Source organism: Chrysemys picta, chromosome 1 (assembly GCF_011386835.1).
Source record: "Chrysemys picta bellii isolate R12L10 chromosome 1, ASM1138683v2, whole genome shotgun sequence".
NCBI lineage: Eukaryota > Metazoa > Chordata > Testudines > Emydidae > Chrysemys > Chrysemys picta.
The window spans coordinates 136,511,154-136,527,731 of record NC_088791.1 but is presented as its reverse complement, the minus strand read 5'-3'; the positions used below and the strand labels follow the sequence as shown (position 1 = coordinate 136,527,731).

Sequence of the window (16,578 nt, the reverse complement as noted above, 5' to 3'; positions counted from 1 at the left end):
TCCTGAGCTGGGGTTATGTTGAAACTAGTGACCAAGAGGTGAAAGGCTCTATCCCATTTTCAATCCTGTCTGATATTATGATTGTACATCTTTACATTTATGCCCATAGGCGATGTGAATAGTGTTAGTGTAGGTATTTGACTGACTGTAAAATGGATGTGTACAGTTAATTCTAGCTGGCTAGATAATGTAGTAGGGCCTACAAAAACACATTGATTTGGATTCATCCAGTTCATTCTGTGGTAGCAGATTTTTCTGTAGTCGAGCGAGAGAGAGAGAGAGAGAGAATAAGAGAGGTGGTAGAAGGAAGATTTGCCAGACAGTACAAAGGCCTGAGTGGGTAGTGGAAGTTGAAAGAACCATGAGTGTAGTAGTTGTTCTGGTTTACCCTGTGATGCCAGAAGTTACATACTATGCAGTGTTGAGCTGGTTCACTAGTTGAATAGGAGACATCTAAGGAAAACCCAGTGTGCTGCCCAAAGTAGAGTGAGGGCACTCTTCCCTACAAGTCAGCAGTGACTTAATTGTACAGATTGATTCTAGAGCAGGGGCATGCAAAGTACGGGCCACATCCAGCCCATCAGACCATTTAATCCGGTCCTCAGCTCCAGCCGGGGAGCGGGGTCAGGGGCTTGCCCCACTCTATGCGGCTCCCAGGAAGCAGCCGGCATGACTCTCCTCTGGCTCCTACGTAGGCCAATGGGAGCTGCAGGGGCGGCGCCTGCAGACAGGGCGGCGCGCAGAGCCACCTGGCTGCGCCTCAGAGCTAGAGGGGGGACATGCTTCCAGGAACTGCTTGCAGTAAGCGCCACCCTGAGCCTCGTCCCGTGACCCAATCCCATGCCACAGCCCCGATCTCCCTCCTGCCCTCCGAACCCCTCGATCCCAGCCCAGAGGATCTTCCTGCACCCGAAACCCCTCATTCCTAGCCCCACCCCAGAGCCTGCGCCTCAGCCGGAGCCCTTCCCCCCTCCCACACCCCTACCCCCAATTTCATGAGAATTCATGGCCCGCCATACAATTTCCATACCCAATGTGGCCCTTAATCCAAAAAGTTTGCCCACCCCTTTTCTAGAGTTACCATGCTGCTGGAGGTACGATCTTAAGATAAGTTGTCAAACTGAGAACCTGACCAGCCTGACTGTTCATGGTCATTAAATATCCCATAGCACCTCTCATAAGAGACAGAACAATAAATCCAACATTGTGGCCAAACTTCATCTTAGGAAATTATACTCTTTCCCCCAAATTTTCCATACAGTTTCTATTGGATACAGGATTCTTCTTCACTTCCCATCCTAAACTGTTATTTAGTGTGGCTGTGTACTGTTAAACAATTGCTGTGTTTCACCCCAGAGGCAGCTGTGTTAAGCAGTACATGATCCTTGTGTATGTATAAATGCAAAACTTGCATTACTTATGGAGATAATTTAGGAGTCACTAATGCAAGCTTGAGGGTAATATGAAAGTTATATTTAAAAAAAAAACTCTCAAAAGTTAGGAAATGAAAAAGTTAAGATACTTAACCTGTGTATGCAGTGTACATATAATCCAAATTTACCCTGGCATGAGTCCCCCATGAAGGCAGGGGTGTTGGGCTTGCATTTATAACACTACTGTATATTAACCTTATATTTAACTACATACATAATAATCCAGAATGCTCCATCTATGCAACATAAACAAATTAAAAGTCCTGTGAAAACTGTAACTTTTGCATTTGCTGAATTTCGAATGTTTCAAATTTGAATCTTAAAGTAGCATAACATTGAAAAAGAGAGAGAGAATTTTTTAAGCTCTGTTTTTATTTTACTTCATAATTCCAGGGATGCATAGTTAAAATCTTACACAAATATTCATTTCCATAATGAAATAGCAGCATGAAATCACAGCTCCATATTAGTTTTGTTATTCTATAGTCCTGTACATATTAACATGACTGAGGTTTTGTAATGCACACTTACAAAATGGAATATTTAGTTGCTATTTATTTTGTTTCTTTTCTCCCGAGTTGGCCTTGAGTCTAGTCCTTAATGAGGCCAGACTATGTGGAAAGTTGCATGCTATTGAAGTTCTGCTGTTTTTAAGTTATATAGACACTAAGAACGTTTTTTGTTTGTTTGCTTGGTTTTTTTACACTGGGAAAATTTATAGTTATTTCACCCTTGTATAATTCCTAAAAAGGGTGGATGGATTCTGCTTAAGCTTTAAATAAAAAAAAAAAAAAATCTTTGGGATGAGACCAGTTTCAGTCTTCAGCCTGAGAAGAGATATTTTCAATAAGATATGTGCAGCTGAAAATGGGCTTGCAATGGAAGGCCTGATGCAACACTACCTGTCAAGATTGCTGTATTACTCTAGCTCAGGGGAGGGCAATCTATGGCCCACGGGCCGGATTCGGCCCGTCAGCACTTTCAGTCCGGCCCGCGGGATTGCCAGCCCCGTAGTGCAGCGGGGCTAAGGCAGACTCCCTGCCTGCCTTGGCCCCGTGCTGCTCCCGGAAGCGGCCAGCACCATGTCCCTGCGGCTCCTGAGGGAGCGGGGGGGGGGGGGGGGGGGGAAGGGCTCCATACGCTAACCTCAGCTGCAGGCACCGCCCCCCTTGCTCCCATTGGCCGAGAACGGGGAACCACGGCCAATGGGAGCTTCAGGGGTGGTACCTGCAGGCAAGGGAAGCACATGGCGGAACCCCACCCCACCCCACCCCCAGGAGCCACTGCCGGACATGCTATTCACTTCCGGGAGTGGAGCCTGCCTTAGTCCTGCTGTGTGCCGCTACCACCCCAGAGCCACTCGAGATAAGTGGCGCCGGGCCAGAGCTTGCACCCCACACCCCAACCCCCTGACCTGAGCCCCCTAACCTCCTGCCTTGAGCCTCCTGCTGCACCCCTACTGCACCCCTGCCTGAGCTCCCTGCCACACCCCTCCTGTATCCCAACCCTCTGCCTTGAGTCCCCTACTTCATCCCAACTCCCTGCCCTGAGCCCTCTCCCACACTCCATACCCCCTCCTTCACCCCCTGCTCTGAGCCCCCTCCTGCACCCCGCACCCCAACCCCTTGCCCTGAGCCCCTTCCTGCACACCGCACTCCCTCCCACACCCCAACCCAATGCCCCAGCCCTACATTCATGGCCCTGCATACAATTTCCCCACCCAGATGTGCCCCTCGGGCCAAAAAGTCTGCCCACCCCTGCTCTAGCTCATCACTATTGTAGCTGATGGAATGGCTGATGCTGGGAAGATAAGTAAGTTGCAGTTGGGCCTTTCCTTTCCTCATTCCTTCTACTCCAGAAGCAGAATAATGTTTCCACCAGCTACAGATAGGGTGATGGCATAGTTTCACTTTTGTGTGTATGTGCTGGCTGTGTGATTAGAGAGGTGTTGTCTGAGTGCTGGGTGTTTGAGACAGTGTTGGTTGTTGTCTTTGAGCGCTAGATAATGTCCGATTGTTTGGGTGCATGGGTGTTTGAGCCCTGAATATTCTATGTAGTGAGTGAGTGTGTGTATGAAAATGCAAGCCCTGTGTGTGTGTGTATGTGAAAACCCTGGGTTGTGTGTGTGTTGGGAGTGAAGGCTGGGTGTAGAACCTTGTGTGCTTTTGTGTTGTGAGAACACTGTGGCGTGTGAGTACAGGGTGTTGTGTGAAAGAAGCTGGGAATTGTGTCTGTGTACAAAGGTGCTGGGTGCATACATGTCTGGATCTATGCGTGCACATTGTGTCGTCTTGGAGTATCTATATTTAGAAAGGATATCTACTGGTTACACTCCGCGCCTCAGCTGATCCAGTCAGTGTGGGTGATGCACTTAGTAGGAGGCGCCACCTGATGGTTTTTCCTGAGTAGGGTGTGTGTGTGTGTGTGTGTGTGTGTGAGAGAGAGAGAGAGAGAGAGAGATCTGTTACCGGAGTGTGTTGTTTGTGTTCGACTGTTGCCTTTATGTGTGCTGACATGCATCTCTATACAGTGATCTTTTTAAAAGTAAATTTCATATTGGAGAAAGGTGCAGAACTTGCAGCCCCTAAAGACTTAATTCCCCTCTTTATCTCCAGAACAGGTACAGTGCAGGCTGCAGTCATGCAAACTAACTGTCTCAGCTCAGATTCAAAGGGACCATCACTCGTAGGGATGAGAGGGAAATTCAGTCCTTGGTGCAGCCAATTAGTGACAGTTGTGGTGATGTTTTTTACTTATGACCTGACCCCCTAGAACCTGGATGGTGATATACCTGCCCATTTCACATAGGTTACCAAATATATTGTTTTATTGTAAAAATGTGGCATCTTGAATTGAATGCTTGGGTATAATTACTGCTCTCACTGTGCAGGGCTGCTTTATTTTCATGAGGGAAAATATGGTCTTGTGACTAAGGCAAGGATCAGAGTCAAGAGACCGCAGTTCAGTTCGACCCCAGTTCAGTTCTCTACCCTACTACAGATTCACTGTATCATAGGACTGGAAGGGACCTTGAGAGGTCATCTAGTCCAGTCCCCTGCACTCATGGCAGAATTATATTTATCTAGATCATCCCTGACATTGCGTAACATTGGACATGTCACTTCTCTACGTACCTCAGATTTCTCAACTTGGGGATAATAATACTTACCTACATTTCATGAGGCTTAATTCAGTCAAATGCTTTGAGATCCTTAGGGAAAAAGGGCTAAAGAAGAGCAAAGTCTTAATTATAATGATTCTGTTTTCAGTCCAGTTTCAGTCCTTCCTTGATGTGCTTGATATAATTATGTGTATATACCACTATAGGTGTGTCCTTGGGGGGGATTTTTTATGATCCCTGCCCCAAGGAGCTTACAAACTGGGTTGGATACAATGTGATATCATGTAGGGAGAGATTACCTCGGGCCATGGGGAAGAAATTCCTCCCCCCACCCCCAATGAATATATTGCCAGTCCTGACCCATACAGGTGATCTTATGTAGGTGTGACTTGGATACAACATGAGGGACATTCCTCCCTAGCTATGATCCCACTCCTGAGCCGAGGAGGTGACTTTATGGGGCTACAGCTGGGCGATGGTGAGAGGGATGGTCCCCCTGGATTCCATACCAGTCTTGGCTTGCTGAGGTGATGCTATCATGGTGTGCATGCCTGGGCAAGTGGAATGGCCCCACTCCCCGGGATAGATCCCTCTTCTCTCCTAGTTAGCTTACCTGAGTTTGACTGGGATACACAGAGCAGGACTAGGTTACTATTCCAGGACAAACTGTGTAACGTTATCAGAAAGCAGGATTGTCCTCCCAGGGATACAATCCCAGGTCTGTAGTGACACAACCTTCCCTAGCTGTGACCAGTGAGCAAGGTACGCTGATGTGGGGGAGTACATCTTTCCCTCCATTATCAAGGTACAGTTTGCTTGTATCTCAGCAGTCCTGTTTGTTCCTGTCTTCCCAGCAGACAGTCCCGCTTCCGGCATCATGGCCTCTGACCTGGAAAGCAGTCTCACTTCCATAGACTGGCTCCCCCAGCTCACCCTGCGAGCTACTATTGAGAAACTAGGGGGTTCCTCGCAGGCGGGGCCCCCAGGGGCTGCCCGGAAATGCCCCCCAGGCTCCCCCACTGACCCCAACGCCACCCTGAGTAAGGATGAGGCTGCAGTGCACCAGGATGGGAAACCGCGCTACAGCTATGCCACTCTGATTACCTATGCCATCAACTCGTCGCCTGCCAAGAAGATGACACTTAGCGAGATCTACCGTTGGATCTGCGACAACTTCCCCTACTACAAGAATGCTGGCATCGGATGGAAGGTGAGGAACGCTGTGGCTGGAGCAAAGTCTCCACCACCTTAAGAGAGCGCTCGTTCTTTTTTCAATACAAAACGTTCCCACTAAGCAAAGAAAAGAGCCAGGTGTAAAGGCAAAGGTCTAGTTACCAGCTGGAGGAAGTGCAGAGCCAGATAACCCTTCACAAAAGTATTCTTTGCCAATCTCTTCCTGGCCCAAATACCATCCTCACTGTACCTTCTGTGGGCGTACAGAGAAAGCCTTGGCCTCCAGAACTGTCCCTCCCTCTCCTTTCCTTAGCCTCTGTCCTGGCCTATCCTGCATGTACACAGACAGCTTTGGCCTTGAGTGATCTCTCACCCCATCCTGGGCATACACAGTAGTCTTCAGTTTCCTCTGCAGCCCTTATCCTTCCTACGTAGCATTTATTTACTTCTCTCTGTCCCTCTGCAGAACTCCATTCGCCACAACCTGTCTCTGAATAAATGTTTTCGAAAGGTGCCTCGACCGAGGGACGATCCTGGGAAGGTAAGAAATTGATGTGTTCCCGGGTGAGTCACTTAAACCACAGGGAATAAGCCAGTGTTGCCCTTTCTGCCCAGGTGGTTAAAACTTTGAAATATGTAGTATATATGTTAAAGCAATCAGATGTACTGCTGTATTCGATGACTCCAGAAACATACACTTAAAGGACCTGCAAAGAAATGAAAATGGCTTTCAGCCCACTTTTTTCACCCTGCCTTGTGATCTTTAATTAGATTGAAATATTTTTTTCAAAGATTTTTTTTTTCTGCCCTTTTTCTTTTTTTTTTAATATTAGAAATGCAGATCTTGTATAACCTGTTCTGCCTGAAAAACGTCATGGGTGACTAAAGAACTGGTAGGATTATTACATCATGGGTACCGGGGAAATGAAATCCAAGCACCAGAGAGCAGAACTAATATTTGTTTAAAGCTGTTTTATAACTTCGGGTTTTTAAAACAATTATCACCCACTGAACTCACATACCCCAAAACAGTTGTAAGAAAAGCTCGCTTTGCTAAAAATTCAGCATCTCTGCACCTCCAGTAAGGGCTAAAGAGGAAACGCCCAAGCTGCATCTCTGAGTTCCCAAGGGAGACTACCAAGAAAAAAAATATTCTGATATTACTGATGTAAATATATTGACAGGAACATCATGAGTCTTTTTTCTATATCATAATGCTTCAGAAAAGGGCCCAAGCCCAGATTCTTTTTTTCTTTACAGATCACCTTTAAAGGACTGGGTGCTCAGTTGACATCACTTAGGTATCTAGGTAATACAGAATCATCATTTTGGAGATCACAACTCGTAAGGCTCAGTTAGTTAGAATGCCCTGTTTCAGTAAACCCTAACTGACTGTCTGCTAGTGTGGGGGTTGGCCTTCACTTCTAAGGCCACCATGTCCTGCCTCTGTAATGATCAATCTAAATCACAATCAGAGGTTAGTAACAGTCCTTGAGTTTAAGGCCAGAAGGGGCCTCCAGCTCAGCTAGTCTGACCACCTGTGTATCACAGGCCACTAACACCTGCGTGCTAAATCCAACAATCAAAATGAGACCAAACCGGTGTGCACCACAGGCAGAGAATAGAAGGGACTGAGGTGCACAAGAGCCCCATGGCCCTGCAGTGGCATTGAAATGAGTGAGATATACCCAGATAATCCTTGCAAGTGACATGTACCCACATGCTGCAGAGGAAGGTGAAAAACCCCCAAGGTCACTCCCAATCTGACCTGGGGGAAGATTCCTTCCCAACCCTACATATATTATCAGTTAGACCATGAGCAAGAGCCAGCCAGCCAAGCACCAAAGCACAATCTGGAACTGGGTCTTCAGAAATTTCCTAGCAAACATGCTTTTAGGTCACCTTGCCCACTCTGATCATTATAGCTTAATTGGTCTATACTCTTATTACTAACAATGACATTCCATGAAAGGCAGAGGACATTGATGGGGTGGGCAGGCATAAAGGATGTGCTAAGCCAGGCCATCTCCTTCCATGCTGGATCAGACCCTTTGTTTATGTTTTCTCTTGACCTGTCTCTCAAGGTAGCTGGCACCTGGAGCTTCAGAGGAAGGCATGAAACTCCCACAATAGCAATGTGCTTCACTGTGCAGTCCTATACTACAGGAGGAAAACATCTTCCTGATGCCCAGCTGGCATTAGTTCATGTGCTGTAGCATGGACATTGATGGCCCTGACAATTGATGTATTAGTTGATGTTGTGCGCGGTGGGTCTCAGTAACATCCTGCAGCAGGGAGTTCCTCTCACCATTGGGTTTTCTTTCCAGGGTTCTTACTGGACAATAGATTCCTGTCCAGATATCTCCCGCAAAAGGCGGCACCCTCCAGACGATGATGTGAGTGTGATTCTTTTCTGGGAGCGGATGGGGCTGGGGGCGGGCTGAACTCCGGTCTTACTCCAGAAGGGAGTCTTTCCAGGGCCAGCTTGGGGTCCTGGTGGGGGAACAGGAGGTGTCTGTAGGGAGGTGAACATGGAGTCTGAATTCTCCTCTTGTCCCCACCATATGGCTTCCATTGCCGTCACCCAATAGCGCCATCTAGTCCTGTCTGAAGAGCGGCTTTGTCCTCTTGAATGTTCTTCCACTACAGCCAGTACCTCGCTTTCCTAGGGCAGAAGCTTGTACAATGTGGAGCTGGCTTCTCATCTGCAGCTTCCCTTCTCTGTCTGTTTCTGATTTCCTCTCCTCTTCTTTTCTCCCCCTGCTCACAGTTATCACAGGACTCCCCAGAACAAGAGGCGAGTAAGAGCCCACGGGGGGCTGTCCCAGTCAGCACAGAAGCCTCTCTGCCCCCTGAGGCTACCCCTCAGCTATCACTGCAGAGCACCACACCCATTGCCAACTACAGTCAGGTGAGTGGCAGAGTAGGGGGCGGAGATGGGCGAAGTGGGAGACGTGGTAAGGGATAAAGGGGGACAGGGTGGCAGAGATGGAAGAGTAAATCAGTGATGGGGAGGGCCATAGGGAAGAATGGAAACAATGGGCAAAAGAGGGGCTGAAGAGGGGAGATCAGTGACCAGCAGGGAAGTAGGGAGGAAGTGGAACAGGGGAAAGGAGCAGACGGGGCAGGGATAAAGCCATTAGGGTGTGAAGTGGCTTGAGGATGGGCTGGAGCTAGTATGTCCTTAGGAGGAAGAGGAGGATGGAGTCCCCCATTCTGGTAGGAGAGTTGCGAGGATTTTGAGGGTGAGACAGACAGGTGATATGGGATTTGCTGGGTGTTCTTTTTCTGGGAGCAACCCCCTGTCTTCCCCCTCAAATTCCTGAAGTTACAAAGCCAACAATCTATATAGATATTTTTTTCCATACTATTGTCTGGTCTTTAGCAGGGCACAGGGCCCGTGGATGTGGCAGCCACTGTGGCGGGAGGGCAGGGCCGTGAAGGGGCAGATGTGCCACCCCCGCTCTACAGTACTAACCACGACTTCAAGTTCTCCTACTCTGAGATCAATTTCCAGGACCTGAGCTGGTCTTTCCGAAACCTCTACAAATCCATGCTGGAGAAATCGTCCTCTTCCCAGCACGGTGAGTATCAGACCTAGATGCATGGCGCATTGCATGTGTGACCCTGTGATATCCCCTAGTGATGCCCCTCCTGGCATATCTGAGTCACTTCCTCTTTCTAGCAGCATGTGAAAAGAGGGTTCCCCTGCTTTCAAATGCTCTAGCTCCTCCCTGCACACACACAATGTGTAGTCCAGAAATTCTCCTTTCTCAGGCTGTCAGCTAGGGTGACCAGACAGCAAGTGTGAAAAATCGGGATGGGGATGGGGGGTAATATAGGAGCCTATATAAGAAAAAGACCCAAAAATCAGGACTTTCCTTATAAAATCAGGACATCTGGTCACCCTACTGTCAGCCCTTCTCTCTCTTTCTGTAGAACTAACAATGATTTTTAAAAATATCTGATGTTGAATCAAAAGGAGCAAGAAAAATTCCTAAAGGGCTAGAGGAATCAGCTTGTGAAGAAAGGCTTGAAAAGATAAATATGTGGAGGTCTGAGGTCATGAATTACCATCTAAAGGTGCAAGTATTGTCAGGTTGTAAATCGCAGGAGACCAACAGTTATTTGGCATAAACTAGAAGTAGTGGGATGAAATTAGGCTGTGGAAGGGTCTCTTCAAAGGAAGGAGTGCAAGTTCCCATCACTTGGGTCACTTAAAAGTAGGACTGGACAAAGCCCCAGAGAACAACTGTAGAGGAAGGGATAGGGTGGAGTGGACAAGATATAACCTACTAATCCAGTCTCATCTTGAATTCCTCTGGATTCTGTGATTCAGGGATCAGCCACTAGAGGGCAGTGTCACACTTGCGACAAGAATAGGGGATGCAGAAAACCTTGAACAATTTCAGCTTGCTGTCCCTATATTTAAAGAGAGACATCCTTGAAAAGATCAATCTGGTATGGGTAGGGCAATATTATTAAACCAGGACCTACCATATATCAATAATCACTCAACTTTCAGTCAGTCAGTCTTTCCACACTGCAGGCAAACTGCTACTCTAGCAGGATCAAACAAACCTACAAGCAGAAGGACTCCAGTGGGTCACAGCTCTTCTGTGACAACAATAATAATGATTTATTATTTGTATTACCCTAACACCGACAAGCCCTAGTCATAGAGGAAGGCCCCATTGTGCTAGGTGCTGTACAAAAAGTCCAACCTCTAAACTGTTGGGAGCCCAGCAGCTCTCATAAGCTAAGCAGCGTCAGGTTTTGTCAGTACTTGGACACCAAAGGGAAACTCACGGTGCTGCAAGAAGTGGTGCTGGTGACTCAGCTGGCGTGCTTTCCCCTCTGAGTCAGCACTGACCACAGCGCTAGGGGTGCTGTGCTCATATTGCTGCTGCTGTTGGTTAAGATGTAAAACCAAAGCCTACTTTTGATGATCGATTCAGGAGCCCCATTGCAGGGAATGGATAGCTTGGGGATTTGGCAGTGGTATACTGGGCCTGTCATTTAGATTGCTCAAATTCAGGTCCTGTTGATACTGAAAACAATTGTGGTGCATGTGACTTGTCTGGCTGTTCTCCGTTTTGTTCCCATCATCACCAAAACTAGCTAATCCCTCCCTAGCAATCTTAGCTGAGAGCCAAAGGGTTGAACCAGCCAGGGAGACTAAGCTCCCTTTCCCTCAAGTTAAGGTTTTTGAAATCAGTGGTATTAGAAAGCCCAGATCAAAAAAATGGAGATTATTCATTCGTAACAGTGATTTAAAGGTGACCTCTGAAGGCAAAACCAAGTGTGCATGTGCCCTTTTATTGCTACTTTTACAGTGTCCTAAAGAAGCCTGAGAAATTGAGATTGGGTTGGGAGTTTTTTGCTTGTTGGCCAACCAAAGCAATATCTCACATTCAGCTTGATGGCAGGCATTTCTGTGTTAGGATGTTTGTCAGTAGCACAATACATTTGAATGCTGCATCTGATCAATTGCAAGATTTCAAGGAATGTTCTGGGCATTAATGGGCAGAACCCTGTAGATTTTGGTGAAGACTGGAAAACCAAAAGGAGAAAATGGCAGGCACATAGAGCCCCTGGTATCTGGTTAGCAGATCCAGCAGTTTCAGCCACCTCTGTAATTGTCTAGAGATCAAAGGACAAATTGATGACAATTATTAATACCTTCCTGCAAAACAATATCCCCACCTCAGCTCTTCCCTTCTTTCCAATACAGTTTTAAAATGTTGACACCTTGAATGACATGTCCCAGACAGAAAGAAAAGAAATGAGAAGGGGTTGGAGGGTGTGGGAGGAGGGGGGAAATGAGGGTTCACACAGAATTCTTGGCATGGCGGGGATGGGGGACTCTAGTGTGGGGGAGAACCGAGGGCCACGGGAGAAATACAGAGCCCCTAGCATGGGGGGAGGGGATGGGGAACAGTGATATTGGGGGGAGGAGACATGAGGGTACACAGACCCCCCTGGCATGGGGAATGGTATGGAAGGGTTGCAGAGTCCTGAAATAGAGGGGATGGAAGGGTGGTGCACAGGAGTTTATGGAGGGCATAGAGGAAGGCAAGGAGCCTCTGATGTGTGCAATGCACTCAGCCAACAGAAACAACAAAGTGTGCAGCCCTCTAGTTATTTACATTAGAGAAGTGGCAAAGTTTCTAGCCCAAGTGCTTTTGAACTACAAACGCAACAACAACAACAAAAACCATATCATACCCACAAAAGGAAACTCGGGGGTGGGGTGGGGGAGGAAGGAACCAAATCTCACATGTCAACACTCACGTCATCTAAACGTCTTGTCTAACTTCAGCTTTGTGCAACACAGTCTCCTCTAGCAGAACCACACGTATGTGATATTTCAGGAGAATTAGTTCAATTTTGGTAAAACTGCGTTAAATAAAAACGTGGCCATTACTTAGCCCAGTGGTTCTCAAACTGGGGGTCGGGACCCCTCAGGGGGTCACAAGGTTATTACATGGAGGGTGATGAGCTGTCAACCTCCACCCCAAATCCCACTTTGCCTCCAGCATTTATAATGGTGTTAAATATATAAAAAAGTGTTTTTAATTTATAAGGAGGAGGTCGCACTCAGAGGCTTGCTATGTGAAAGGGGTCAGCCGTACAACAGTTTGAGAACCACTGACTTGGGGCTGGTCCACACTGGGGCGGGGGATCAATCTAGGAAACACAACTTCAGCTACGAGAATAGCATAGCTGAAGTCGACTAGATCGAACTAAGTTTACTTACTGCGGGTCCACGCGGCGCAGGCCAGCTCCCCCGTCGACAGCGCTTCCTTCTCTTGGCGAGCAGGAGTTCTGCAGTCGATGGGAGAGCGCTTCTGGGATCGATTGATCGCGTCCAGATGAGACGCGATAAATTGATCCCAGAAGATCGATCTCTACCCGCCGAATTGGGCGGGTAGTGTGGACCTACCCTTAGACTATGGAAAGGCCTGCGTCATGTGCTATCTGTTTGAGCCTCTAGAGGGCACTCTAATGACTGAGTGCATTATTAGGGTAAGTAGGATGAGGTCACACACAGGCAGATGTTTGAGCTTGGCAGCCACCTTACCCACATTTCTTAACTCTTGTTACTCTCTCCCTGCAGGTTTCTCTTCTCTCCTTGGCGACATGCAGCCCTCCAATCACAACTACTACATGTACCAGCAGCAGCAGGGCCCCTCGTCAGTGGGGGCTGCTCCCCCACTCCACACCCCAAGCCCAGAGGGCTGTCCACCCCAGGGGGGCAAGCAGCAGGGTGGCGATGGCTATGGCCCCCCACCTGTGATGTCCATGCACCCACCCCCAATGCAGCATGGAGGGTACCACCAGCACCAGCAGCACCACCCGCACACCCACCCACAGCAACAGCAGCACCAACACCAGCAGCACCAGCAGTCACAGGCTTCAATCAACAACGCTGGCTTTGGTGAGCTGCAGGCAATGAAGGGAGCTGCTGGGGGCAGAGGGGACTGGGATAGTGTTGGGGTTCAGTAGGGTGCCCAGGGCTCCAGTGGTGAGCTCCCTCACAGCAGTGCCCATGCACTACAGAAGATGAGATACAAACCGGGGGGAGAGGTCTGAGTGAACTTGGAAACTGCATTCCCCTTTCGCCTCCAGCAGAGGGGGATCCAGCCCCACAAGGCATGGGGTGCAGAAATGAGGGGGGAGTTGAGTACTGAATGACCAGGGAAGCTGAATTCCTGTCCAGTGCAGATTTAGGGTCTTTTGGCAAGTAATGGACAGGGCCAGGTTCTGTTTATTTTGTATTACATGGGGGGAGACAGGGTCGGATTAACTTTTTGTGGGCCCGGCGCCAAACATATTTGTGGGCCGCAATGGAGCATGGTGAGGGGAGGTTGGTCCTGGAGCAAGGGTCTGGCCCAGGGAAATGGGGCATGGAATGGCAGAGGTGGTCCTGCTCTGCCCATCCCAGTGCGAGGGCACTGTTTACACACCAGCAGTCGCCAGGTGCACACTGGCCTGCCCGACCCTGTGGTGCCAGCCTGCCCCTTCCCCTCAGGGGCGGGCCCATGCTGCGCCACACAGCCCCACCGCCCAACACCCCCTGACTCCCTATGCCCAGCGCCCCCCCAGACCCACTATGCCCAACACCATCCCCCACCACAAATACACAGCACCCTGCACACCACCACCCCTGCTAGTGCCTCTCCACCGTCCACAGCCCCACCACAACTGCCCACCACCCCACACAGAACCCCCACTCCCTAGTGCCCCAACACACACAGATCTCCCCCACCCACCACTGCCCAGTGTCCTTCCCCACAGCCCCTCACCACAACTACACAGTACCCGCCACAGACCCCCCCAATGCCCCGCACCCCAACACACACAGACCTCCCCCCACTGCCCAGTGTCCCCCCAACAGAGCCCCCCCACTGCCTAGCACTCCAAACACACAAGCCTCCCGGATTGCCCAGCACCCCCCGACAGACCCACTGTCTCACGCCCTGCCCCCTGGGCACACTCACTGGCCCTGCTGAGCCAGCGCAGAGCAGGGATCTCCCCTCCCATCACAGTGCTAGGGAGCAGGACCGCTGAAGCTTGGGAGCACAGAGCAGTCCCGTCCCCTGGGGCCCCACCCGGCTCTGTCTGCCTGGGGCTGGTGCCTGCAGTGGAGGAGGCGTTTCCTTGCAGTGGCGAGAGGGGGAGGAGCTGCTGGCTTCCCCAGCCCACTGCTTTTGCAGAGCGGTGGAGAGAGGCTGAGGGCTCCTCTCTGCCCCTGTAACTGGCAGGCAGTCACCGGGGCTGGAGAGGGGCACTCAGCCGGTTGGCCAGCCGAGAGGAGTGAGCAGTGGCCAGAGGTGGATAGGAGCCAGCAGCTGAGGGTGCAGCGCAAGGGGAGTGGGCTGGGTCAAGGCCCCTTTTTGTGGATGGGCCCGGCACCACTGTCGCGATTGTAAACCCGGTACTGGTGGGAGAAGAGGGGTGTTACTCCCTTGTAACTGTCTTGTCTGCCTGGCTTTCCAGCATTCCCCCCTGAGTGGTGCTCCAACATTGACTCCCTGAAGGAAAGCTTCAAGATGGTGAACCGGCTGAACTGGTCTAGCATTGAACACTCCCAATTCTCAGGTCAGTGGGAGATCCCACCTCTTGCTTGGCCCAGTGGGAGACCCAGGTTCAGTTTCCTGCTGTGCCACACACTTCCTGTGTGACCTTGGGCAAGTCACTCAGCCTCTCTGGGCCTCAGTTCCCATCTGTACAATGGAGATAATAGCATTGCCCTGCCTCATGGATTGTGGGGAGGAGAAATCCATTCAAGATTTTGGGGCCCTCAGATACAGCGTTGATGGGGGCAACTAGAAGATAGATGGATGGCTTCCCAGTCCCTGCTGCTGCTTGTCCCACTCATGTGTCAGAGATAACACGCTGCGACTAGAAAAAGGGAGGTCCCCAGAGAGTGCACAGCGGAGATTAGAGGCGCGCATGGGGTGGGGAAGCCCTGAGTGGGGAGAAAGGGACTTTATGAGGGGATACAGCCGTGAGAAAGGAAAGGGTGAGCCCCTGAGTGTGAGGAAAGGAGGATTCCCAGGGGAGTACCCATAGGGTTAGGGATTAGCCAAGGGGAGGGAGCAATATGCATGAAGTAACTGGATTTCATCCCCCCCCCCCCATTGCCCTCGCAGAGCTGATGGAGAGCCTGCGCCAGGCTGAGCGGAAGAACTGGACCCTGGATCAGCACCACATTGCCAACCTCTGTGACTCCCTCAATCACTTTCTCACCCAGACTGGTCAGCTCCCTCACCTGGGGGGCCCTCAGCAGCCCCCCCGAATCTCTGATTCTTGCGCCCTGAATAGTGGCAAGCAGGAGCAGTCCATGAACCAAGGTACACAGGAGGGTGGGCAGGAGGGGGACCCAGGATGCCGTGCAAATGGGTGAAGCAGATTCCCAGTTGTGTAGAGGTGGTGGACACCTTGTCACCATGCTAAGCACCATGGCACTGAACAGCCCAGTGCTACGCTGCTCAAAAACACTCCGTCTTTGTCAGTGTCTTTCATACAGACTGTGTCCCATCCAGTACTTAATTTGTAATGAAAGAGGTGCCGGGGCTCAGCCCTGACCAGCATTGGCACAAATTAAGCACTGGAGAGAAGAAGACGGTCTCCCCTGTATTGAAGATCCTGTGGTAGGATTGAGAGTAGGATGATGCACTATGGGGAGCAGACAAGGGCAGCGCGGAGAGATCATGGCCTTGCAGCAGCTTGATTTTGACCCGACTTTGGACATGTCTAGGGAGGGGGCGATGGGCCAAAATTCCCCACTTTAACCCAGTAGAATAACAAGATAGTTTTGGTACCATGGCTGAGCTGTAATGCACTGTCAGGGCCTGTCCATTGAACACTTCCTGATTCTCCCTGGCGAGTGTCAGTCAGTCTGTTCTGCGGCTGAGCTGCGACGCCCAGTCAGTGCCAGGCGAGCTGGGTGAGGGGATCACTCATGGGGGAGGGATAGCTCAGTGGTTTGAGCATTGGCCTGCTAAACCCAGGGTTGTGAGTTCAATCCTTGCGGGGGCCACTTGGGGATCAGGGGCAAAATCAGTAGTTGGTCCTGCTTGTGAAGGCAGGGGGCTGGACTCGATGACCTTTCAAGGTCCCTTCCAGTTCTAGGAGATGGGATATCTCCATTAATTTATTTATTTATTTATGGTTCTTTTCCCTTTCATTTGGCAGTGAACTCTTATGGTCAGCCTCAGCCTCCCCATCTCTTCTCCGGGCCATCTCCTATGTACCAGATTTCCACCCAGGACAATCCAGGGTATAATCGCCCAGGTAAGGGGTGAAATGATGACATGTTATTACAACTCCCACCCCAGCTAT

At 49.9% G+C, this 16,578-nt stretch overlaps 1 protein-coding gene across 6 annotated transcripts in view; it reads left to right on the top strand.

Annotated features, from left to right (window-relative positions):
- Window positions 1-16,578, top strand: part of FOXJ2 (forkhead box J2) — a 56,680-nt gene that overhangs the window by 14,475 nt on the left and 25,627 nt on the right. For 2 of the 6 annotated variants that reach the window (XM_065571434.1, XM_065571429.1), the window contains 9 exons: window positions 5,412-5,764; window positions 6,194-6,268; window positions 8,055-8,123; window positions 8,498-8,638; window positions 9,113-9,311; window positions 12,848-13,168; window positions 14,731-14,832; window positions 15,387-15,587; window positions 16,432-16,530. In XM_065571434.1, coding sequence (XP_065427506.1) covers window positions 5,432-5,764; window positions 6,194-6,268; window positions 8,055-8,123; window positions 8,498-8,638; window positions 9,113-9,311; window positions 12,848-13,168; window positions 14,731-14,832; window positions 15,387-15,587; window positions 16,432-16,530 — 1,540 coding nt within the window. In that variant the 5' untranslated portion in view covers window positions 5,412-5,431. Of the gene's footprint in view, window positions 1-5,408; window positions 5,765-6,193; window positions 6,269-8,054; window positions 8,124-8,497; window positions 8,639-9,112; window positions 9,312-12,847; window positions 13,169-14,730; window positions 14,833-15,386; window positions 15,588-16,431; window positions 16,531-16,578 lie in introns of all 6 variants that reach the window. The other 4 variants (XM_065571443.1, XM_065571425.1, XM_042840795.2 and 1 more) reach the window with 4 other exon arrangements.